The following is a 23,801-nucleotide window of genomic DNA, read 5'->3' as shown; positions in this document are numbered from 1 at the left end:
TCGAACACTTCTGTCAGTGTCTTGCATCCAGCTGCAAGCATTCCTCTCACCGCCCCGGATTCCTGCGTGGAATTGCACAATCCTGTTGTCACACCCCCTGGTAATTGAGGAAGAACAATGAATAATGAACCTCTTCCGCTCCTTCGTTTGTAATTTATAACAAGGGCACAACTCTGCTAGACGGAGAATTTGTTAGAAGGGACGTCTCAAAAGCACACGGCCAGGTCTTTCTTTCTCTCTTTTTTAACCTTGACACAAAAATCTGGAGTATAATCCCATATCAAATCAAGGTTAAACCCTTCCTTTTATATTATAAAACATGCACATATGCAGTTTCTTCCTCAAGGACAGAGCTTGAACCCCTTTGTCTATGGTCATTGGCGCTCTTAAACCAACTAACATCCATGCCATTACCCGTGATCCGTGCTTATTTTATTTCAATTCCAATCACAGTGTGCCCTATCATGACGCTGATGTTTTGTTGCGTTCCATTGTGTACTAATTTCGCCTCGGCTACAGAAACTCACCGCACAGCGTTTTCCTGTCTTATTGCCATTTGTTTCATTTCTCACCGTTGAACGGCTGCATTCGGTGTCTCATCTATCATCTATTTATGCCACTATAATGGTGCAGAAACAAACATCACAAAGTGTATGCACGACGGATCTGCATCTGCGCACGGCTGCTTGGGAGGGATCCCCCCCGCTTTACCTTGAATGATATTTCAGGAGGAAACACATTTGTTACACAGCGCGTACAGTAGTTATACCTCCCCCCTCCAATTTGCCAGCATGCGATGCATTTAGATTCCTGGGGGGCGTGGCCACTCTACGCGGTTCTCACATGACTGCGCTGCATATTAAGAACTGGCGCGGGGAGCCAATGGGGTTTCGACGTGGCGGTGACGTCAGGGGGGCGGATCGGTATGCTAGTGAGAGCGTGTGCTTGCTCCTGTGCTTGTGTGTGTGTGCGTGTGCGTGTGCAGAAGCTCCCTCGGCCAGGCAGGCAGCTCCGTGGCTCTGTGTGTGTGTGTGAGAGAGAGAGTGTGTGTGAGAGAGTGTGTGTGTGCAGCTCGGCCTCCCTCCCTCCGCACTGAATGGACTAGATTCCCAGCCACGTAAGAAGCACAAGCGGCACCACGGGGAGAGAGGATGTCCTGCTGAATCCAGGGATAGGCCTGGGGAAAGTCGGCCGGCCGTCCCTTCCTTCCTTCTTCCAGCACCTTACAACAAGCAGCCGCGACCGACAGGACGACTCGTTTCTCTTCCACTGGACTTTGACTAAGAGAGAAAAGGAGAGAGGACGTCGACTCCCGCACTCCCAGAGCTGCAGCAGTGTGTGTGTGTGTGTGTGTGTGTGTGTGTTTCTTCCCTCTCTCTCTCTCTCTCTCCACCGGATGGGGTTTTCTCCCCGTGCGGGTTCATGACAAGCGCCGTGCACGGATACGATCCCGGGGAACAAGGCCGTGCACTGACCTGGCACTAGTTAGCCGAGGAAGCTAACCGGTTAGCTCTGCACCTGCTAGCCCCTCGTCAAACCCTTTCGGTCGCAGTCGGGTCGCGTCGAGCGAAAAACTTGTTTCGTGCCTTTTCGTCTCTAACCCCCCATGTGCCCGCGAGCTGCGTCCAACCGTCGCTCTCCGCCGCGCGGACCCCTCCGCGGCCAGTGACCGGCAAGATAAGCTAGCGAAAGACGGGCTGCGGGCTGCCTCGGGACCCCCCCCCCCGTTCATCGTGGAGGAAGACTTTTGTTTGAGCCTTTGTTGCGGTTTCATCTCCGGCTGACTCAACGGCAGCAGGTCTGTGCACAGCGAGTCGACCCGGGGCAGTGGCTCAGCGGTTTGTTGCCCCCCGGCCTCGCCTCTTGCAACAAAGTGGGGCAAGTGTAAAAAAAAAAAAAAAGAATTAATAAAATCATTACAAGAACCCCCTTGTGTTGTATGAGAACCAACGAGCCAGCGCTGCCTGTTGACACTCTGTCGCTTCCGGCTGCAGCTAATTGAGCTTTTCACCTGTTTATATAATTCATTTTTTTGGGTGCTTCTGCAAAATAATTGCCAAGGTATCTGACCGGACCGTGAGATCGCACGGCAAAGCGGTGCCCTGACCGAGGAACAAGGAGTCGGAGGAAGGGCCCCCCCCCCCCCCCCCCCCCCCCCGATATTGTGGAGGTAACGCACTTCTTCCTCATGAACATACAGAGGTCAAATCCAATTAACATTTCACGTTATGGGAGATCGCGGCACAAATCGCACGACTTCGACGACCTGTCCTGCCCGAGGAGCGCCGAGTCGCACCAGAGCTTCAGCCCCAACCTCGGCTCGCCGAGCCCGCCGGAGACCCCGGACTCGTCGCACTGCATCTCCCGCGTCGGGGACTACCTGCTGCTGGAGCCGCTGGAGGGCGACCGCGTGCTCCGCGCCGCCCACCTGCACAGCGGGGAGGAGCTCGTCTGTAAGGTGAGTGCGCGGCGCGGCGCGGCGCAGCGCAGCGATGCGATCTGCTCCAACGTCCCCACGGTGTTCGCTGCGTGTCGGTGGTGGCAGCAGGTCCCCACCCCCCTTTCGCGTCGCTTTAATAATTGCTCGGATTGTAAATAGAGAGAAGCTGGCAAGAAGCAGCCTAATGGGGGAAAAAAAGTGAATGGGGCGAGCTGCGTGGTTTTGGGTTGCATGATGTAACGTTGACAAAGGAGTGAGTAACCACACACTCCTCTCAGAGTTGCTCTCTGCTAACCAGGGCTTCTCCCTTTGCACAGTGCAATACTGTAAATCCTGTTGTGTGTCCCCCCCCCCCCATGGTTTTATATTTTGGTGCATAAACATATTGTGTCTTTATATAGTACGATGATTGGGATCTCTTCAGGACAGCTGTATGTGGAGGAAAGCACACGGGGTCTGGGGGGAACCTTCACAAGCTCAGCCAGCTACTTTGATATTGGCCCATTCCGGGAGACATTGGCCCCAGGGTTGACCTCTCCAACCATAAGAAATAAACCACTGTTCCCCTGAGGTTGAGGGGCAACCGTAATGGCCTTTCCGCACCATTTATAGCCCATATTGACGTTTGAATATAACTGCTTAAACAGGCATCGGGGTCGACCCCAAGGTGCAGTGCATTTCCAGCTTTAAAAAAAAGCAAAAAGGGGCTTACGTGGCTTGATGTATTGAGACAATAGCTCCATGCACCGGTGAACTCTTAAGGCACGACATATCCGATAATCAGTACCTTTTGACTTGAGATAATGTTTTTCATCTTGGCAATATCAGATGAACGGCCTTTGGCTCGGGCCCTTGAGCGAGCTGCTGTCTGACACCCCCCCCCCCCCCCCCCCCACCCCGCATCTGCTTTGTGCCGGTTTCAATGCAGCATCAGTCAATCCATGCACTTCCAGGATTGATCGTCCCTGCTGAGCTGGAAACCTGGGTCACAACTTGAGCTCTCGAGAGCTGTGGGGCGTATTTGTATTGACTGCGAGCAGATGAGCACCCTCACCTGAACTGGTTGTGCTGGAAGTCAATGGGGGGCGTTACTATGGAAACAAAAGAGACGGTGCAACCCCGGGCTGCAGTACAATACTGTGTGCACCAACACTGCTTTCACTTTGCCTCTATGAATCCTCCGTGTCTCTGTCCAAAGATTAAACACAAGTCTGGTGTCATGACAATGTGGTAGGCTGCTCACACTGTGGTCACATTTTGCTTAATTAAAGCGCAAATTGCAGCTCGTTCAGTGGGAAAGGGATGGAAACAGACTCCTTGGCAAAAGATCTCACACCAAGATCTTGACACCAAAACAACCTAATGAGATAGTTGCACTCGTATGTCCCTCTAGATAAGAAAAAAAAAGCTGATTGGCTAGAATGCAAACTGTAAGCATGAATGTTTCTCCCTATTGCAGGTTTTTGAAATTGGCCAGTACCAGGAGTCACTGGCAGCCTACTTCGCCCTGGGCCAGCACCAGCACATCAACCAAATCCTGGAGATCTTGCTCGGGGAGACACGCGCTTACGTGTTCTTCGAGAGGAGCTATGGCGACATGCACTCTTTTGTCCGCACCTGCAAGAAGTTGCGGGAGGATGAGGCTGCCAGACTCTTCTATCAGATAGCCTCGGCCGTGGCACATTGCCACGACAACGGACTGGTTCTCCGCGACCTCAAGCTGAGGAAGTTTGTCTTCAAGAATGGGGACAGGTGAGTTCAGCAAAAAAAAACGTTGTCTGTCCTGAGGATTTACTCTGGCGTTGTGGCATTCTCTTTGTTTAAAACTGATTCATTTGTACAGTCAAATGTGATAAAGCTACAGTCAGTATTATCTCATATCAGCTTTCATAAAGCCTCGTGTAAACTGAGACAATAAAGGGCTGACATGCCTCTCCCAGATGTTAAGCAGGGTACAGGAAACACAAGCCCTTTGTGTCTCCCTCAGTTATATTCTGCACATGGTTTTGTAGTGCGTATATGACGCATATATAATGGAATCACACTTGCATTGAATCCAAAAGGACAAACACAGCTTTTGTCACTGCTGCACTTCTTTGGTGATCAGCATGAGAAATCTGTGGAATCACACTTACAGAGTGCAGGTTTACTGACACCTGGTGGCAGCACTTGAAAGCTACACCCATAATACCCTGGCATCTGTTGCCACAGCAACCCCAGAAGCACCTTTTTTTTAAATAATTATAATAAATAAAGACATATTATTTGTAAAAAAAAAAAAAAAAAAATAGTAGATGCTGATTCAGATGCAAAACATTTTATCACTTTTTGCTGACCATAAGTCAATTCTAATGCGAACATTTTGCCAGCCAAGTCTTATCTCATGCTCCATGGCAGAGACAAGGGCAGCACCTAACTGCCCTCCGACTGAACGTGTGACTTCATGCTTTGGCGCTTACTGTGGAAAAGGGAAGTTGAGCTGCCTCAAATATTCAGTACGGGTCCAATGACCTTGAATGCCACACCAGGCTGCTCCTGGGCTGAGCGACCGAGAGCAAGAGAGAGAGTCCCCCCTTCCCTGCCATTAAATGATTGATGTCGGGTGAATTTTAAGAGTGATGGTGTAGGACAGTATTGGGTCACATTTACTCTATGGCCTGTCAAGAATCCTCTTACACCGCCTCAGCCCTCTTGGCTCAGCAGCCCCGAGAGTACGGAGACGATGAGACGAAGCTGCCACAGAGACCGAGAGACTGTATGTGACAAAGGATATGGTGTATATGCATAAAGAAAGATAGGAACAAGACCCGGCACAAAGCGACTCCAACTGCATGTGTTAGCTTCCTGACCTGACCTGTCATGCTGCTGCAGTTAGCGTGTGACCAAGAGCAGCCTGTTTAAAAGAGAACTGGTCAAAGGTTGTCCACGGGTGGACAGCCCAACAGAGCCACTTAGATGTGACCTGTTAACCTCTCGTTCATGAAACATTGTAGGATCAGTTCACATTAAATCCAGTATAGTTTAGATAAAGAATTACATTTTTTTAAAGTCTTTTTTCTTGTTTACCGAAGCGCCTCAAACTGCAATTGGGGGTCTGCACATGTCATCCAGCTGTTATCTTGGTGTCATTATGCTGCATTGAAATAGCTCTTAATCTCACAGAGAAACAATGTGCCTTTGGCTCAAGGAAACAATATATATTATTCAAATATGAAAGTGTGAAAACTGTCAGTGAATAGGGTTATTTGAAAGTATTGTGTCACAGATGGCAAAAAAAACAACACTTTTTTTTTGTCTAATCCAGTGCATCTTGGTTTCCGAGTGGCTCCCAGTAGATATCATCGCTCTTTGTCTGGTGCATCATGTATCATGGACCACACACGCAGATGGCAGCATTTGCACGGCCCCGAGAGTGTCTCTTACTGAGCATGTGGAAAATTTTCTTGCCTGAACCTCTCAAGATTCTTCAGTGACAACGCCTCTGAACAACCAGCCGTTATTATCAGCCCTCAAGTGTATCATAGCTGCTATTGTGGGGGCTTAGACGAGTACAAATAGACGCTATTTTGAGGGGGAGAAGAGCAGGAGGGAAAAATTGCTGGGTGCCTGATTTGGAGTGAGGCGGTTCAGTGCATGAAACTTAAGATGATCAGTCACCCGTGATTGTGTTTCCTTTGAATTGTGGAGGTCCTTTGATTAAGCCTATTTCTACGTTGATGCTTTTTTGGCTGAGTTTTTGTCTGTGAAGGGAAATGTCAAAGTTAAGCCCAGAGCATTATGTGCTCTATTTCCTCTGATGCCCAAAAGTGATGGATCTAAAGCACTTTAAGAAGTCTGTGTGAGCAAATTATCCCACTTGAGTGTCTTTAGTATTTTTTTTGTTATTTGGCCTCCAAAACTTTGGAACTGTGGTGGTAATCGCCTTTTAATAACATTCACATTATCAGTTGATCATTATGTTGAAGGTTTTTTTCTTCCTGTTATGTGTTTGCAGAAGTCTCGTGAAGCTGGAGAGCCTCGAGGACACGTATATCCTGGATGGTCATGATGACTCCCTGTCAGACAAACATGGGTGCCCAGCCTACGTAAGTCCTGAGATCCTCAATGCCAACGGCAGCTATTCGGGGAAGGCGGCCGACGTCTGGAGTCTGGGCGTCATGCTTTACACCATCCTCGTGGGGCGCTACCCTTTCCATGACGTTGAGCCGGGCTCCCTGTTCAGCAAAATCCGCAGGGGTCACTTCAACATCCCTGAAACGCTCACGCCCAAGGCCAAGTGCCTGATCCGCTCCATCCTGCGCCGGGAGCCCGCGGAGCGCCTCACCTCTCGGGAGATACTGGAGCACCCCTGGTTCACCTCCTCCTGGGCGCTGGGGGGCCCCGTGGTGCACGGCAGGGGAGAACGAGAGCAGGAGCAGATGGTGCCTGAGGTGAACATGGAAGAGGAGCTGGAGCAGTTTTTCAGCTGAGCAAACACCAAGCACAAACGGACGACTGCGCCACGGTCGGCTCTCGCCACGCTCGCAGCAGAGCCCAAACCAGTAGTTTTAGAGATTATTAGGTGAACATTTGTCACTCATAATAAAGGTGTTTCCATCCTGTTCCCTTTTCCACCATTTCATGGAAAACCTTGAGCCTGGCATGACAAATGACATCTAAACGTCACCTGGCGACGCAGCTCCCGCTCGGGGATGGCGCCGCCGAACATGCAAGTTGCAAACAATGTAGCAAATGCTCTCTTTGAATCTGTTTTGTTTCACCTGGTGCTCATAAAAGTAGACGCATTCACCATTTTCTAGACACTATGGAAAGCATGAAGGGACATAAGAACACAGAAAAACCAAGGAGAACAGTTCAAAATGAACCCCCACAACACACCTTTTCTGACAGATTTTTCTTTTGTTTTTCGTCATAGCTTTTGGTGGACCAGTTCTAACCACAGATCCAGGGTCAAAAAAAAAATCACAATTAAACAAGGTGATTATTGCTGACCCGGGATCATTGGTTGGAATATGGAGCGGCTTTGGCTTTTCCTCCTCGTCATTCTCATCATCATCCTCACGTTTGGCCTGAACTTTGTTTCATGGTTCAGTTTTTTACCTCAGTTTAACATTACAGTCACTAAACTCCTTGACGGCCTTGTTTTCATTGATTTGTAATATTTCTGCCTCCTGGGCCTCTCGAGCCTTCACCACACCATCACCACACTTCTCATTTTTCAAGAAACATTACTTTTGTTAACTATCCTCTGTTTGGTTTTGAAGCTGTTCCGGTCTGTCGTAACTGCTGCTCAATAATCACTCCCTAAAACCTCAATCTTCAAACCGTTTTTCCTGGTAAGCCTCCAAACATTTGCATCGTGCACTTGTGTCAGGTGAATGAACGATTCCACCTCTTAAAGTTAGCTTCTTCTTATTTAAAGTCATTCTTCAGTTGTAGGATCAAGGACGTATCATTTATTTAAATTGTAACAGTTATATATATATATATATATATATATATATAAAAATAAATATATACAAATAAATAGAAATATATATATTTAAAACTACATTGCAGGGTTTTTCTTTATTCAGAGATTCCTTTTTTTTCCATGTATGATGTAGGCAATACCTTGACACAGGACAGGCACAAGAGGAAATGTCTGTCTGAAGTTTTAGAGTACACACAATATCTTATGTGCCAGTATTCCTGTGGCCCGGCAGCCCGTGCCACCCGGTCTCCCCCTTTTTCTTTTAAAAAAAACAAAAAAAAAAACTTGGATACAAGACATTCAGTGACAGTATTGCTATGACATGCTCACTCCAGGACCTCATGTTAGTTTTTTACCGCCTGCGTAGGTTCTGTGAAGCGATCATGCTCGGAATGGGTTCCAGTGGACATGTTTTGTGGTATCTCAATGTTACTTGAATTTGTGTTTTTTATCTAGTCATTGGCATGTACCCTATGAATGCTATAGCCTGCCAGGGGGAGAAGGGGGAGGGAGTGTGCTTGTTTTTTTGTTTGTTTTGTTTTTTGTTTTTTTTCCCCAAGAAAAGTTAAAAATATGAAACTCCTCAATTTGCTACTTTTCTTTTCTGAGTTGCTTTTCAATAAAAAAAATTAAATAAAAAAAGACAACTATTGCTTTTAATGTTTTGTAGACTGAGCTACCTTTTTATTTAAGTTGGTTCTGATTTGGTGCTAAAGTTTAGTCCTTTTTGTTTCACGGAGGGGATGTGGTGCATGGTGGGATGTCTGCCTCAGATGTTCTGATTGTATCGTAAACAGATTCTGGTGTTTTGTCCAAAATTTATTCAGTAAATAAATTGTGAACTGCTATTTGAGTATTTTTTTTCTTTTCATACAAAATGCAGCATCACGCCTGAACAAATTAGCATGAGTCCAGTGACATATTAATTGTGAAAGTGTACCGTGATTGTTTATCAGAGAGCTCCTCGCCAGCATTATTTGAAGACGAGGAGCGTTTTTCACCCCCAAGCCCCAACTAAGTGATTCCCGCTCTGTAATGTGCCCCTTTCAAAGAAGCCCTATACGTTCTAAAAATCATTCTTTATGCCCTTACTGCTCACTCGGCTGGTCTGCCCTCACATAAGCACTACCCAGCTCATCGTGAGATTGCCACAGAGACGTTATACGAGAGGACTGTATAATAAGAGAGGGTCTGTAATGACTTTGATTGCAATCACGGGTAGAACTTGAATGGATTCCAAATGAGCGAGGAGAAAGACGCTTGTCGCTCTATCAGCACCTCTTCATCCAAATGACGACATACGTCAAGCAGTGGGGGGGGTACTTTTTGGTGGAATCATTTTTTTCACTGTGGCACTCTCATAATGGTCTTTTTTGTTTAGAATGGCAACGCCGCAGCTCTTCGGGGAGCTCCGCTGACCTCATCATATGCTTGTGTCCCTCACGCCAGGAAAAGTCTCGTCGGATTGCATTTGTTCGTTAGGGTGTGTTGTATGTGGATCAGCATCTGCGCAGGTGTCTCTCTGTGAGTGTTAAATCGATCAGACAAGGTAGGCCCTTACTGCCCAAATAGACTATCCTACCATTAACACTACCTCTCTGTTCAATAAAGGATGAGTTAAAAAAATCCATTGGCACACAATGACAGTTGGTAGAATTATGGGCCGTTGCTCAACGACACCTCTTGTTAGATTGTCGTGACACGATTTGCGTGACTTGGCTTTGAAGACACTTGTGATACACATGGAAAAACAAGCCCAGCCTCCTCCTCCAGCAAAGCACGATGACGGTTTTTGTACATGATTTCAAAAATTAGGGTCTTCTGGCAAGCTTTCCAGGCCAGCCGTATTCCTGGCAGACAGATTCGTTATAATTGAAAGTGGAATGTATGGATCACTGTGGTGAAGTGAATCTCCATTTCTTTTCTCTCCAGCTGGTTCATAAGCAGGGCATGTCTGAAAATGGGAACTTGCTGGGTCAAGTGTGGTGTGGTTGAGAGCTCAGTGGAATGTAAGCCTGACCTCTAGTGGCAACAGGGACTGAGTGTATAGTGGTAGAAATGCCCCAGAGGAAAAACAGTCCTGCATTCAAGATTGTACTAAAAATAGAGAATATTGGCAAAAAAAAAGAAGAGGTTATTGTCATTAGCAAAGTATCCCTGTTCAGAGTTAGGTTATCATATACATTACTGCAACACTGAATGTAGATTTTCCAAAAAGCAGGTAAGAGATGTAACTGAAGACATTATAAATATTCATTAAATCCTTTACTGATAAAATGGTAGATCAGTTATTACTATTAATAAGAGCAACGTTTGGGTTGGTGCTTATCCTTCTTCTGCAGCACATTCTCTCTCTTTTTTAAATTCATCACGGTGACCCCTCCAAATGACCCTTTGACCTCTGACCTTTTGGAAAAAGGGCCGCAGGGCATCTGGACCAGAATTTATTCACTGATGACAGTTAGTAGCATATACAGTTGCTGGCTTGACGGCGAGGTTGGACCACATATTTATCATTACTAGTTTACATTCATGATATAATGACTCAACAGCTAGATTTTTATTTTTATTTTTCTGAAGTTGTTCTATTCAAGGGTTACTCCAGCAGTTTTGGTACACTTCCATAAAAGTTGGGGGAACTCACAGGAGACCGATAAAAATCCTGCAGTTCCCATAATGCAGCTGGATAACATCTTTCATGGAGCATTTCACCTACGTAATGCCCACATTTTCAAACCCCACATCTCTGCTAATGACTCATTAATTTCTCTCAAGTCTCAAGCCTGCATTTTTAACCATATGTTGAGTATGTGAAGTCTTAATGAAACTAAAATGAACAATTAGTTTTTCAACGCTCTCTTGGCAACGTGTTCCTGATTTGACCAGGTGCAACACACATATAGAGAATTCTAGTTATGACTCGTTCATCATTACCGGCTAATTTACCGGCTGGTGCAGGCCGAGGCCAGAGTTGCAGACAGACACATTTCCTCCCCGGCCTGTTGACAGGAATGATTCATCTCATGTTTACACTTTTCATTTAGTGCAGTGCATTTCCACAATCCGTCAAGCTGACAGTGAAAGCTGTTGACATCCGCAAACCATTTCAAGACTTGGAAAACACACAACATCTCTGACCGTGGTTCTGTTGGAGCTCATTTACTGATGTGTTTGCAGTTTATAGTGACGTCCTCACAGTGCCTCAGCCGTTCTGTTAAAGGAGAAAACCCACTGAAAAGGCATTTTAATGTGCTATATCCCATGTCCTTCTGTCAAATAATACACACACACACAAGCCGACATACAGTCGGGACGTGTGCCATTAAGACTAAATGGAAGAATAACCTCATACAGGATACACATATTCCTACAATTTATATTTCAAGCGAGTTACGTCGGTGTTGCTGGTTCCAAAACATGTGCAGTAACCTGCAGCTCTCGCAAATCCCGCTGTCACAGTCGGCCTAATCTTCTTTTGCAATCCAATCTCTGTGGAGCTTAACATCAGTGCGAGATAGCAGATGTAGGGAGGATGTACTGTGGGCTATTTTCTCAGATAAATGGGAGATATTATTAATACTATCTCCCTACTGTGGGAGCAACAGTCTCAAAGCTGACAAATGGAGGAATTCTTCTGTTATTATTTTCCCCCACGCTTAAGGATTAAGTGTACTGTATGTGTTGAACGGTCAGACCAGTTTTTTATGCAGTCACTGGGTTTGCCTCGGGATGTCAGTGTTTGTTAAATGTTTATCTAGACACATGACACTGTGCTGCAGACGACGCTGATATGAAAATGGTTATTCAGCCTTAGAGGCCCAATCATCATCCTTTTAAAAGGTGAACAAACAAACTTACTTTTGGAGCAGCTTTAAAGGAGAGACATATCCCCACGTCCCCTAACATCTCCTCTTATGTGTCCCCGGCAACGCTCAATGACAACCAATGCGGGAATTAAATCAGCAGTCATGTCATTATGTTTACCCAGAAGCGAGCGGAGGAGAAACAGTGTTTCACCCTAAATTATGTCATGTTTCTGTGTTTATGTAACGGTCTTAGTGATCTGTCAGGGCACAGAACCGGAGAACGACGCCTTCCGGTGTAGCACTCACTCCTCTGTTACTCCTCAGCTCCTTAGCACGAATATAAGCATCCTGCAATTCAATTAAATCAGTCTGGGATGCGTTTCGATTCTTACGTGACCCAGGGGAACAACACCGCATTCTCAGAGGGCCCAAACTTTCTCTGTTCCATCAAGCTGCTCCAATTATGGTTAATGGCTCGGTTGTGTAACGATCCTGCTACAACAAGGCCCCTTTCAAACACCACTGCTATTGTATCTGAGGATTTTGGCAGAATGCATTCGTCCCCCAGTGGAGCCATGGGGATATAAAGGTGCTTCAGTGAGCCGGTCCCCAGGGCATGGCGAAGGTGCACATGGGTACCCTCGGGTTTTCTGGCAGCCGAGTTTTGTGGCACGGCACCAAAGACAGCACACAGACGACAGATGGCCTCTGTTGTCTTTCACCCAGCCATGAGGCTTCTGCTGGCTGCGGGTTACAAAACCCACTAAGCAATGGAAATCAAGAGAAGACTGTGACCCGGGCGGGTGGAGGATGTGAGTCATATGCATCTTATAGTTTCCCTAATACTGTAAATGATCACCAGCAACATATTCAGTTTCAGAGCAACTGATTTTAATTTGGAAGGACACCATTCTTCCCATTTTGCCAGTATGGTGCGTAAAGAGTAAAACGTATGGTGATTGCAAAAAGAAAAAGAGGCAATTCATTTTTTACACTAGATGGCGCTCAGCAACAGATGTTTTTGAGTGGAAGCTGTTATGAACAGATGTGGACAGCTTTCATGACCGATTCCCCATAGTGAAAAATGTGTTCTTTGTACCGTATGTTCTGTACTTGATGGTAAAACGGATAGTTCATTCAAGAAAGACACACACGGATAAACAGGTGTCAAATTTGTGGCATATATCTATTGGGATTCATATTGTGTACATCCATTATTCATTTAAAGAAATATCTAATGTACATCCTGACCGCAGTGTCTTCATGTGTTGGTGATATAATATGCATGCAGTGTAAATCACCATTAACTGCAGACCCGTTATTAATCGCTGCGGGAATTGTGCAGTTCTGTCTGCGCCATGTTATCTGTTCTCTTTAGAGTCTCTGAAAAGATTGGCGTCCAATTATAAGTTTAGCAAAATAAGCAATAATCAAAGGTAAAGTAAAGATCAGACTGGACTGACAACTCGCTGACTTTCACCAGATCCTGATTGAAAAGTTAAATTGATGTAAGCCAGTATGTGACATCATCATATTCCCAGACAAACCCCTACTCACTACGAGCCAGTGAGAAGAGGGCAAATACAGAAATCTCTCATGTGAAAAAAACACATCTATTCTGACATTGACAGATTGTGTGTGTCTATTTGTAGAACCCATCATTCACAGTCAGAAGCTGATCGAGCAAATGGGTTTTTTTCGGGGCCTTTAACCCACCTTGGCTTCAAACATTTAATACTAGACGAGCGTGTGCCGATCACTGTCCTCTGAATGTTTGTGTGGCGAGGACCACGGTGAAGTTAATCTGGTAATTAACTCCTTAACAAGTCATTTAGTATCCGTTTACGCCCAATGAACCGTGGAAACCCCCTATGCTTTTTAAAAATTGCTCAGCCCAGGAAATAACAGTATATTAAACACCGGGGAGCGAGTGTGGGAGTCGTGAGTGCGTCGGGCCTCACACGCAGCTGCAGGAAACAGGGAGGCTTCATCCCAATTAAGTGTGCCGGATGTGTTTTTTCATGCGGGTTGCTTGTATTTGACGCGTTGCCCTGAAATGTTTGTTTTTTATCGCGCATTGCCCAAATGATCTGGTCAGTAAACAGCATTATCAGAGCCTCAGGATGACAGGAGGGCACTGGAGAGTGGTCTTGCATGCCGTCTTTGCTTCTCGCACTCTTTGTCAATACCCAATTATCCTCTCTGCTGCTTGCGCCGCAGCGAGTGCATGATTTAAAATGGCTTTTTGGGGGGCATTGTTTTGTAATTGTGACTTGACGCGTCGATCAACCATTACTGGCTCTAAACACTGCACGGGCGAGGTGCAGGCAGGAGCCAAGCAGAGGCATCGCACAACGTTTTCTTGCAGGGTCAATGCAAAATCATTTATTTGGGGGGCTAATTTGTCATTTCCCCACAATTGACTCTACGTGCCATTAAGGCAACTGTGAACAGTTTTATCACCCCTGACATCTGCAGTTGTTATGAACGTTGCACACATGACGACAGCTATGTAGATCGCATCCGGCATCAGATAGATGTGCCTGAACATTGAACCTCATGCAGTAATTGTTGGCAATCCAGTTCCTCTGGGGACCCCGGGCATGTGTGAAACTATAAGCACTGCATGAATTAATATTGTGATAATTACCTCCATGTTTGTCAAGGACATTGTGTTTGTCTCACTGCTGATCATATACAGTATGTGACCTCATCTACTGGCTCTTGTAGTGAGGCTACATATATAGTAATCCTATAAGATAAGATATGATATGTTTCATGATACAACACATTAATGATCAGCATATTGTCATTATCCAATTGGATATCTGCTAAAGAGTTAATACGCAGCCTCCTCCTGTCGTGACTAGGTAGGTCATGTTACTTTTTGTTATTCGCTCAGAATAATGTTATTTTCACACCCGTCAGATGAAGGAGACTCAAAATAACGTGCTAATCTGGTCTCTGTAGCCTTCTGTGGAGCAACCCGCCCTGCAGAGCATCAGCCGAGGAATCTCAGAGCCGTTCCAGTCCTGGTGGGCTCCCTCGTGGACCCCAGAAGCTTTAAATCATCTGGCTCAATGAATCAGAGTCTTGACTGAGCCAAATTGCCTGACTGTGCCCTGTGGGAGAGATAATTGGGTGAAACAGGTTTGTTGTTTGGTTTCTTTTTGTTTTTTCTTTGCCTCAAGGAGGTGAGGAGCTGGAGGAGGAGAAAACAACACGGACTTCTCATTTTAGATAAAACCTCTGAAACGTGCTGCGTCTAGTTTTTGTTCAGGCTGAGCTTGGCCTTTTTCGTCAAGGCAGTCAGGAGACTGCAACGCCCTGCATTCCTCCCCTGGCCACGGGCTGTTTTTGCACAGTTATTAAAATTTGGTTTACACCTTTAAAAAGAACACCCTTTCGCTTCATCAGCGAAATGTGAGATGTGATAATGCCTAAATCAAACTTGGCCCGACAATGTATTTTGACAAAAAACTTGAGAAAACACAATTGACGCCACATATTCCATCACACTCTCTCTTTCTCTGGGGCGGCAGCAGGAGATTTTCTAAATACAGAGCTCTGCTTCCTTTTGCTTCCTTTGGAAAGATTTTCCTAACACATGAAACTAAATAACCTGAGCAGTAATAGACCTATTCACAGAATGGCGGCAGAACAGCACCCAACTTAACAATAAATACTTTCAGTGGCTTTACACACATTCAACCAGCCTCATGCAACACTGTGGCATCTCAAAGTAATGAATTCTCCTCCATAAGAGTTGATGGATCAACTCTTTTCCGAGTATCCAAAGGATTAACATAGCTGGTGACCTCAAAGCACATATCTCTACTCAACTGTCAACAGTCTGTGGCAAATGGTCTTTGCACAATCCTCCTCTCGGGTTGTTGGGACCCATTAGGCCCGATTCTTGAACTCTACTGTAAACTCTGTAAAAGAGCGGTGAGCATGAACCAACAGTAACTCTGTGGCTGGGAAATGAAACAAACGATGAGCACTACAAGCAGCCACACTCACCATATACATCATCAACACAGGACATTGTCATTCTTAAAACGAAGCAGCTTAAAATTGATTTGCTGATGGCAGAAATCTTTGCTTTTTTCATTTGGCAGAACATTTATGTGCCGACTTTGACACAAACAGGTAAGACAGATGAGATATCATTTGCAGAATGCTTGAAAGCTGCATGAATTACGCCTAAATGAGTCGGCATTGCTCTCCGACTACCGAGCCGCCCACAAAATAGCAGTTGTTTTCCTTTAATGTAAATATCAAATGCACAATGTGTGTTCAGTATCAGTTACTGCCGAGCCCTCTCCATGCCAATTATCCAGCCATGTAAGAAAAGAAGAAAAAAAAAGGTGCCCCTTGACCCTTCTGATCATTCTGCTGTGGGGTTTTTTTGCTGTTTTTTTTTAAATGAACACTCAGCGATGAACAGTTGCACGCGCACAAAGCACCCACACACACGAGCACGCACGGACAATGAATGCCAGAAATAAAACGCCGCGGAGTTGTGATGTAATTAGACTTGTTAATTGGAAACGAGCCTTTCACCACCTGCGGCAGTGAGAGTGTGAGTCCGTGGTCATCTCCGTAGAAATGGTCCTGTTAATTGTTTTGGTTTCCAGGCAGCCATGGTGGGGGAGGAATGTGACTATACCATTTCTAGTTGCTCTCGAGTTACACCTCAAACTGCACATCCTGCTGGCATAAAGGGACATCGAGATCAATTTGCAGGGGTTTAATTTCGTCGGAACGCAAATTTGATTCGCATTTTATTCCATATAAAAAAAAACGAAAAACACTTGAACATCAGTGCAAGAATGGCAGCCACTAACCACCTGTGCTCCCCGACAAGCAGAGGTGAGGAACATCTTGTTAGACAGGAGAAATATTTGACATCAAAAGACAAAGACGAGGCAAGGACCTCTTTGATAGCATAAATGTCCTCATGATTTGATGCGGGCCAAGTAACCCTACCCAAAGGCTTTGTTTTTAACAACATTTGCATTTCCTGAAAACTTGGCATTCCTGCTAAACTCCTCTTCACGGGAGGAGAATCATCCTGAATATAAATTTTCTTCTGACTCAATTATACTTTTTGTATGCTGTTTATCCCGTTTTGAAGATTCCTCGAATGTGCCTTCTCCAGGATACTAATGTTCACTGATTCACCCGAGGCTGATCAAAGAATCATAGCAGCTAATTAATCATTTAAAGGAGCAAAACAATTTGGTGGTCAGATCATGATTTGCAAAAAAAAAAAAGAGAGAAGAGGAAGAAGTGGTTCAGAGTCTGAACCTATGGTGTTTCATTTCCAGACAGATATGGATTTCATAATGGATAAACGCAGACTCACTGTCTGCTTCATTTCCTTCTAATGAGAAAAATCTGTTGACTCTTCCTGTTTGTGTAATTCTACTTAAAACAATATTGCAGAGTCTTCCACAGAAGGGTGGGGTCTCTTTTATACTGTAACATCGATGTGCTGAATACAGAAAAGAACTAAGCAATATATCTGCTTAAGCTTATGAAATGGATGATGAAGAATTTAATATTTACCTATTAAAACAAATCAGTATCACAAATAGTATGAACCTCATTGATTCAAAACGTGTTTCATGTGAAAACCTTGGTCTTCCTTTTTGACTTGATGCTATAACTTTTTTAAAGAGTTTCATGTAGTCAAGACTAGAATTTGGTCACCATCCATTAAGATACCATAATTTGACTGAAGTAACAGTAAAACAATATTCATCGTGGGAAACAATATGCAAATTCTGCATACAGATTATAAGAACAGATCTGAATTACATTGTTTGGCAACATATCAATCACTTTTGCATGGAAGCACACATCAGGTAAAACTCTATGCAGTGTTTTGATTTTAAAATATTTTCTAGAGACCTGACTCTTTTATTGAACTCCACCACCATCGATTTTGTGTTCCTCCATTTCACACCCCGTCAGGCATTTATTCAGAATCCCCTCTTTTTTTTTGCACCATTTGCAAAATGCAAAGGTTGCACAGAAACTTTTAACTTGTTTTGTTGAGGCAGTTAAACAACGAGGAGCTGACAAGCGTGGCACAGTGCAAACTAGGGTTTCTAGAAATGTTGCCCGCTGTTGGAAAAGGATATTCTGTACACCGACCTTAAAAGAACAGCACTAGCACAGCTGGTGAGTGAACTGGCATTGAATTGCAAAGTAGGACCTGGGTGATCTATAGCCTGAGGTAAATAATAGATAGAAGGAAGTTGATCGATAGTCTGAGGAAGGGACTGAACCGAGAAAAGAAGAGGTTCCCAGGTTTCTGAGTCTTCACACACAGTCCGTGCAGTTCTTTGACTCCTGAACAACTTAGAAAATCATATTTTGCACTAGACACAAAACTCCTGCAGGAAAAGGCATAGGGCGATCTTCTTCATTTAACAATCTAGGCTCCTCTTTTATTTATTTATTTTTCTACTTTCCATTCTGGATTATACAAAAAATAAATCCGCCAACAGCAAGATGAAATGATAGTCCTGCTCATAGAAGCGGTTTGTTTTTCCCACTGCCCCCTGAGCCCAATTACTGTTGTTTACAGGCTCCGGATTATGTCACATTTAGGGTACAGTAGAGGGCATGAGTAACAGTACCCTGCAGAATCGCTGGTCCTCTAGGAAAGTGGATTGCGGAATAACCTGTGAAAGATACACAGGGATAAACAAGTTTCCTACACAAACACATTCAGATAAACCTCAGACATTCATTTTCCAAAGACTCCGATTTAGTTTTTAATCAAAATGTGTAAACATAAATGCATATATATACACAAATATATATGTTTATTTCCAAACTTCTACTGTCGCCAAACGCTCATAGTTTATCATGTCACTGTCACTGCGGATACAAATACACCACAATTCTGTTAATTGTCAAACAAAAAAGGCCCATTGTCGTTCCCCAGTTGTTTCTATGTGGCGTCTTTATCATGGCCATTAACTATGGAGTTGTACTGCGCGTCCTGCTCATCCCCCATCTCTCTTTCTCTTTATGATTTGTGAGTCATGCTATTAAAAGTCAGCCATCACCACCTAATAGTCCCACGGAGCTTTCGTTGAACATGATACTCACTTTCCTTTGGTAGAGTCCTTCCATTAAACCAAGATCTCAGATAGGAAGCTTCAGTAGTACATCGTTAAAGCCCTTTTTTTATTCAAACTACGGTGATACCTGCTGTTTCAGATTAAGGCTCACTTGTCTCCACAACAAATTAGCACACACCATTACCCTCCATCTCACATGCTGCCACGGCTGAGAAGCACAGCGAAAAGACCTCTGAAATGCCTGCAAATAGAATCTGACCCCTGATGGGGCCAACTATCTGTTCTGCCAGGACTGACATTTGGATGCAACGCTTGATGTCTCCGGAGTGCAGAGCACTTAAGTATTTTACCCATGCAGGCATTTTGGACTACATATATTTAACTTGTATGCTGTTAAGCATAACACTTATACTCTGCTATGGTTTAAAGCAAATATTCAATTATTTTAAGTATCGCCTTGCCTTTTATAAATCAGACACCAGGGACATTTACTCAAGTCCTGTACTTAGGTACATTTTTTGCCAATATTTGCACATGGTGCAACATTCATTTATATCTGTTTCAGAAGGAAAAATTGCACTTTTTACACCTCAACATCACTTTTATTTAGTAGTTACTTTTCTTTTTAACGGTTCAGCAGATCCACTCCAAGCCAGGTCATAGTTGACAGACCTACAAGGAGAATAATGTGATGTTACCAAATTCTATGGTCTAATAAAAATGATAGGGGGCATTGAGTCGTCCTGCTCCAACAAACACAACTGAACCCAAAATTAGCTGTCAATCAAATACTTCAGTTTTCCATCCATATTTCGCTGCATTTGTTGCTGCAAATATGTATGTTCCTTGGCACGTTATCGCATCCTTTTTGGATCAGTGTATCCTATAACTGTGTATCCTGCATGAGGATTTACACAACAATATGTTGTCCCACTCACAGAAAAACAGCTCAGCTGTGCTACTAGAGAAAACTTTAAGTAAATCATTTGAATACATTTCCTGGCTTCACTAAGGAAGATAACCAGCAGTCTTGCAAAAGCGTTGCAGTGCGTTTATTACGCCATATCTTGCAAAGGGTTCACGTTCAAAGAGCTGTAAGTGACTCTGTTCCTTCTTTAGGGGAACGTGCGTCTTCCAACACAGCCTATACAACAGCAGTCAGAGCTGGGTCATTTGCTAGAACTATAATGCGTATGCATACATAATGAAGGAACTTAGCATTTGACATCACTCTGCAGCTGATCAGCCTTTTGTTTCGTTCTCTCTTGCAATTTTACATCACACAGGCCTCTTTTTTCACGGCAGACATTGTATCTTGTCACAATAGGCAAAGCACAGTTGTTACTAGTGACATTAAAAATGCTCCTGTTGTGTCCCAGTCAGCCACGACAGGGAGCCGACACGCACCACACCAGCACCCTGACGTTGAAGGAGCCATACTGAATCCTGCCGCCATTAATGAATTGTTTAGACCGGGGCTTTTTTGTCAGAATGACTTCAGTAAAAACAGAGAAACAAACATATTCAAGAAGGTTAATTGTAAGATCATGGTGTACTCTTACTTCCTACTGTGTCATACTTGTGCAGTAAATCACAACTCAGGGGTTTTCACTGGTTAAACACGACGCGCTAATGAGCATGGTGAAGTTCCCCCTGCCTTCATTGATTGATAGAGACGTCAATCAAAGAGTGCGCACACGCCCACACGGTCCTAGAGAAAACACCTGTGTGAATGCACCGTGATAAACTGTCGAGGCCGTAAAGGAGCATCCCAACAGTGAGAGCAATGTGCTCTAATGATTCTTCTCCACAACATGAAAGGCTGAGAGGTTCCGAAGATGCAGATTAAAATGTTTCTGCCGGAGTTAATTGCCCCACAAGAGACCTTTCTAACGGGCAACCAAGATAAGTGTTTATTTTACTGTTTGCATCTGCGTTTTTTCCCACTGTGACATGTCAAATTGTCTCCTATATGTGAAAAGGCTCATTCTCTGAACACTGCGGTTGTGTGTGTGTGTGTGTGCCTAACTTCATTTAATTCCTTTCTTCCTGCCTTTGCTCGACCGCGTCACATTGCTCAATGTGTTCGTGGAGAAGTGGTTAGGAAAGCAGAAAGGCCATTGATTTTTTCGGCAATTTGTATCCAGCCAGAGAGAGGGGCCCTGTTGATTTTCATTCGTGCCATCTAATCGGGGGGTTATTTATGGCTCGGATGCAAATTGAATGTAATTGCCAGCACTTAACCACCAGGTAGGGTGGGGGAACATAACAGCCGTGCTCTGGACAAAGCGGGACCGATGACGAATAAAGAAACCAGCGGTGAGATTTTGACCCAGAGAAACCCCATTGTCTGAAATAGACTTTACTGTAAAATGCATGCAATAATGATAAGGGTTGTTAATTCCCTCTAGAGGCTGTAACAAAAAGGTCGCCACGCAGGGACCGGCACGAATCCCCTCGGTGACCCCTGCTGACCCCTGCTGACCCCTGATGACCCTCCTTCTCCGTGAGGACCGACGGAGAGGAGCGAGCACGTGCTGCTGAGTCCAACGCTCGCAGGCACGTGCACTTGCGCGCGGCGGCGGGTGGGGGGCGCTGCGGGGCTGGTGTGCGAGCGCGCGGAAGGGGGAGGAGCGGCGTCGGCAGGGAGTCAAGTGGCCACACGGTGTTGCCGGTCCGTCCGGGCAATCGCTCCCATCTCCGCTGCACCGCCGCGCAGCGAGCAGCCGACAAGAGACGCGCTCCGACCAAGTCCCCGCCACCGCTTCCACTTCGGCGACGAGCGCCGCGGCGCGCGGACAGGCCACCGACCGACTGTTGTCCCTGCCGCTGCGACATGCGACCACAGCCTCCGCGGGGATAAGACGCGACGTCCACACACGCCCGGAGAGAGAGAGACAGAGAGAGAGAGAGAGAGAGACAGAGAGAGAGACAGAGAGAGAGAGAGAGACAGACAGAGAGAGAGAGGACGCCGCCGGGGGGACAGGAGCAGCGTGCGGCCGGGTAGGTGGACGCTCACCGTGTGTGTGTGTGTGTGTGTACACGGTTTTTTTTATGTCGACGTGCTTTGTGCCAGGGGCAGGAGTTTGGACCGCGCACGGGCACTTGTCCTGTGTTGAATGAATGAGAGGAGGTTCGTCAGTTTCACTGCCCCCCCCCCCCCCCCCCCCCGGAGCCCAGGACCGTGTCGCCCCCCGGACGCTGCGCGCAAGAAATGATGATGATGATAATAAGAATGAAAAAACCCAAACAATTTACAACTTCACACCTCGGAGATTGTGTTGAGAAAACCGGAGGGGGTGGTCGATGTAAAGGTCAGCAGGTTGGGACCAAGTGTCTCCCTCAAAACATTTAAACCAGTTCAGTATTAAATATGCGGTTATGGTTGTCACGAAGCCTCGAGCAAATGATAGGGCAGAGCAGTTATATACCAATATGCACCTTGTGTTATTTGGCTCAAACTCGTGCTACACCTTTGAATTTAAACTCGTGTTGTTGGCCCCCAACATGACAGGTGCACATAGATTTCTTATCGTGGTCCCCCTCTGTGATGTGCACAGCTCTATTCGTAAAAAGCCTATCATCATCTTCTACAGATAATGTACACCACCGGCATAGCCCACAAGTGCAAGACCCCCCCCCGTCCTGCAGACAACAAAGCATTACTCATCGTGCCCCATGTGCTGTTGCAGTGACTTGCTGCAGCCTCGCCTGGCAACCAGACCGCGGCGTGTGAGGGACACTGCCTTGTCCTCACAGGAAAGTTTACTGATGAACACTGAGGCCGGTCTATTTCCAAACGCTGCCACTGCTGTTTCCCCCCCCCCCACCTTCCCGAGCGAGCGAGGAGCTCGTGAGGAAAGACCTAGGTTATTGTCACATTTGATCTGTAGTCTGTATTTAGCATGATTTATTATCGGCTCCCGTGCACTCAAAGACACACTTCGTCAATCCTCTCCGGTCTCGGCACCGGCGCCTGTTTACGAGCCCCGGCATGAGCATGTGTTGTTATACATATAAAAATAGGTGTACACGCAGGCCCCTGTGCTGGATGTGTTTCTATTCCTAAATGCATGTACCCCGGGGTTGTTATTGTATTAATGGGCCAAGCATGGGGGGCAGGAGCAGGACACACTTCCCCACTGATGACATTTTAAAACCTAGCGGGCTATCGTGAATCAAGGCAGGGATTAAGGGCTTTAGTCCTAGTCCTCCCTGAACAGGCAGGGAGCTTCTGCACTCGATGAGGTAAGACAATGCACTTGCCTGAGCGCCGGGGCCATTTAGCAGGGGTCTTCTCGCCTCATCTGCTGCGCGTGATGGAGAACCGGCTCTACATATTTAGAATAACCAGTCACCGTAGGTGGATGATTATGCCGCAGCATCAGCAGCAACATACAGAAGTGTATATTTGTGTGTGTGTGTGTGTGTAAGTGTGTGCGTGCGTGCGCCACAGAGCCTCATTGTCAGGCGAGGCACACGTCTGTGGAAATATTGTTGTTTCTCTCTAGTTTGTCACGGGCTTCTTTACAGTAAACGCAATCAGGGATAATCCTTCTATATCAAATGCGATTTAGGCCGGCCTGGGAAACCGCTTTGGCCTGAGGAATTAATTTAGGAATTACCCCAAGGCATTTATCCTATTAGTAAAAAGGCCAAGTGAAAAACAACCATTGTTGGTCAGCAAGTCACAAAGCTGTTGCTCAAGGTTGTACATGTTTTGTTTTTTCAGCCCCGTTTTCCCCAAGAGATCTTTTGCACGATAAGGAGGGCATACTTTGATTGGCACGTATACAGGGCTGTAAGTACAGGAGAAGAGGGCAGGGCAGGTGAAAAGCCGTACAGTGTATTCTTGTACTTGGATGAAGTTGTGATCCACTGTTTTGACCCCTGGTGATGGCCTGCAGTCAAAAGAAGTCCAGAAAACAGAAGCTCTGCCAGCCGTGCCAACCAACATGACGGCAGGAAGCCCGGCCCTC

At 45.6% G+C, this 23,801-nt stretch overlaps 2 protein-coding genes across 7 annotated transcripts in view; both read left to right on the top strand.

Moving 5' to 3' along the window:
- The first annotated feature begins 927 nt into the window (after positions 1 to 927).
- trib2 (tribbles pseudokinase 2) lies at positions 928 to 8,761 on the top strand. The gene is made up of 3 exons (XM_035617936.2): positions 928 to 2,458; positions 3,900 to 4,192; positions 6,435 to 8,761. Exons 1-3 carry the CDS (start codon positions 2,189 to 2,191, stop codon positions 6,907 to 6,909), a joined length of 1,038 nt encoding a protein of 345 aa, XP_035473829.2. The 5' UTR covers positions 928 to 2,188; the 3' UTR covers positions 6,910 to 8,761.
- A 12,638-nt stretch (positions 8,762 to 21,399) lies between these two features.
- Positions 21,400 to 23,801, top strand: part of LOC118290068 (kelch-like protein 29) — a 192,074-nt gene continuing 189,672 nt past the window's right edge. For all 6 annotated transcript variants that reach the window (XM_035617404.2, XM_035617406.2, XM_035617405.2 and 3 more), the window contains exon 1: positions 21,400 to 21,825. The gene's annotated coding sequence lies outside the window, so the exon portion shown is untranslated. The remainder of the gene's footprint in view (positions 21,826 to 23,801) is intronic.

This window comes from Scophthalmus maximus, chromosome 18, assembly GCF_022379125.1.
Source record: "Scophthalmus maximus strain ysfricsl-2021 chromosome 18, ASM2237912v1, whole genome shotgun sequence".
NCBI lineage: Eukaryota > Metazoa > Chordata > Actinopteri > Pleuronectiformes > Scophthalmidae > Scophthalmus > Scophthalmus maximus.
This window is presented reverse-complemented; position numbering and strand designations above follow the sequence as displayed.

Bases quoted from the DNA above. Each gene is read 5' to 3' on its own strand.
- trib2 (XM_035617936.2), top strand. From the start codon at position 2,189: ATGAACATACAGAGGTCAAATCCAATTAACATTTCACGTTATGGGAGA. The intron at 2,459-3,899 runs GTGAGTGCGCGG...TCCCTATTGCAG, and splicing joins GGGAGGAGCTCGTCTGTAAG to GTTTTTGAAATTGGCCAGTA. The intron at 4,193-6,434 runs GTGAGTTCAGCA...ATGTGTTTGCAG, and splicing joins GTCTTCAAGAATGGGGACAG to AAGTCTCGTGAAGCTGGAGA.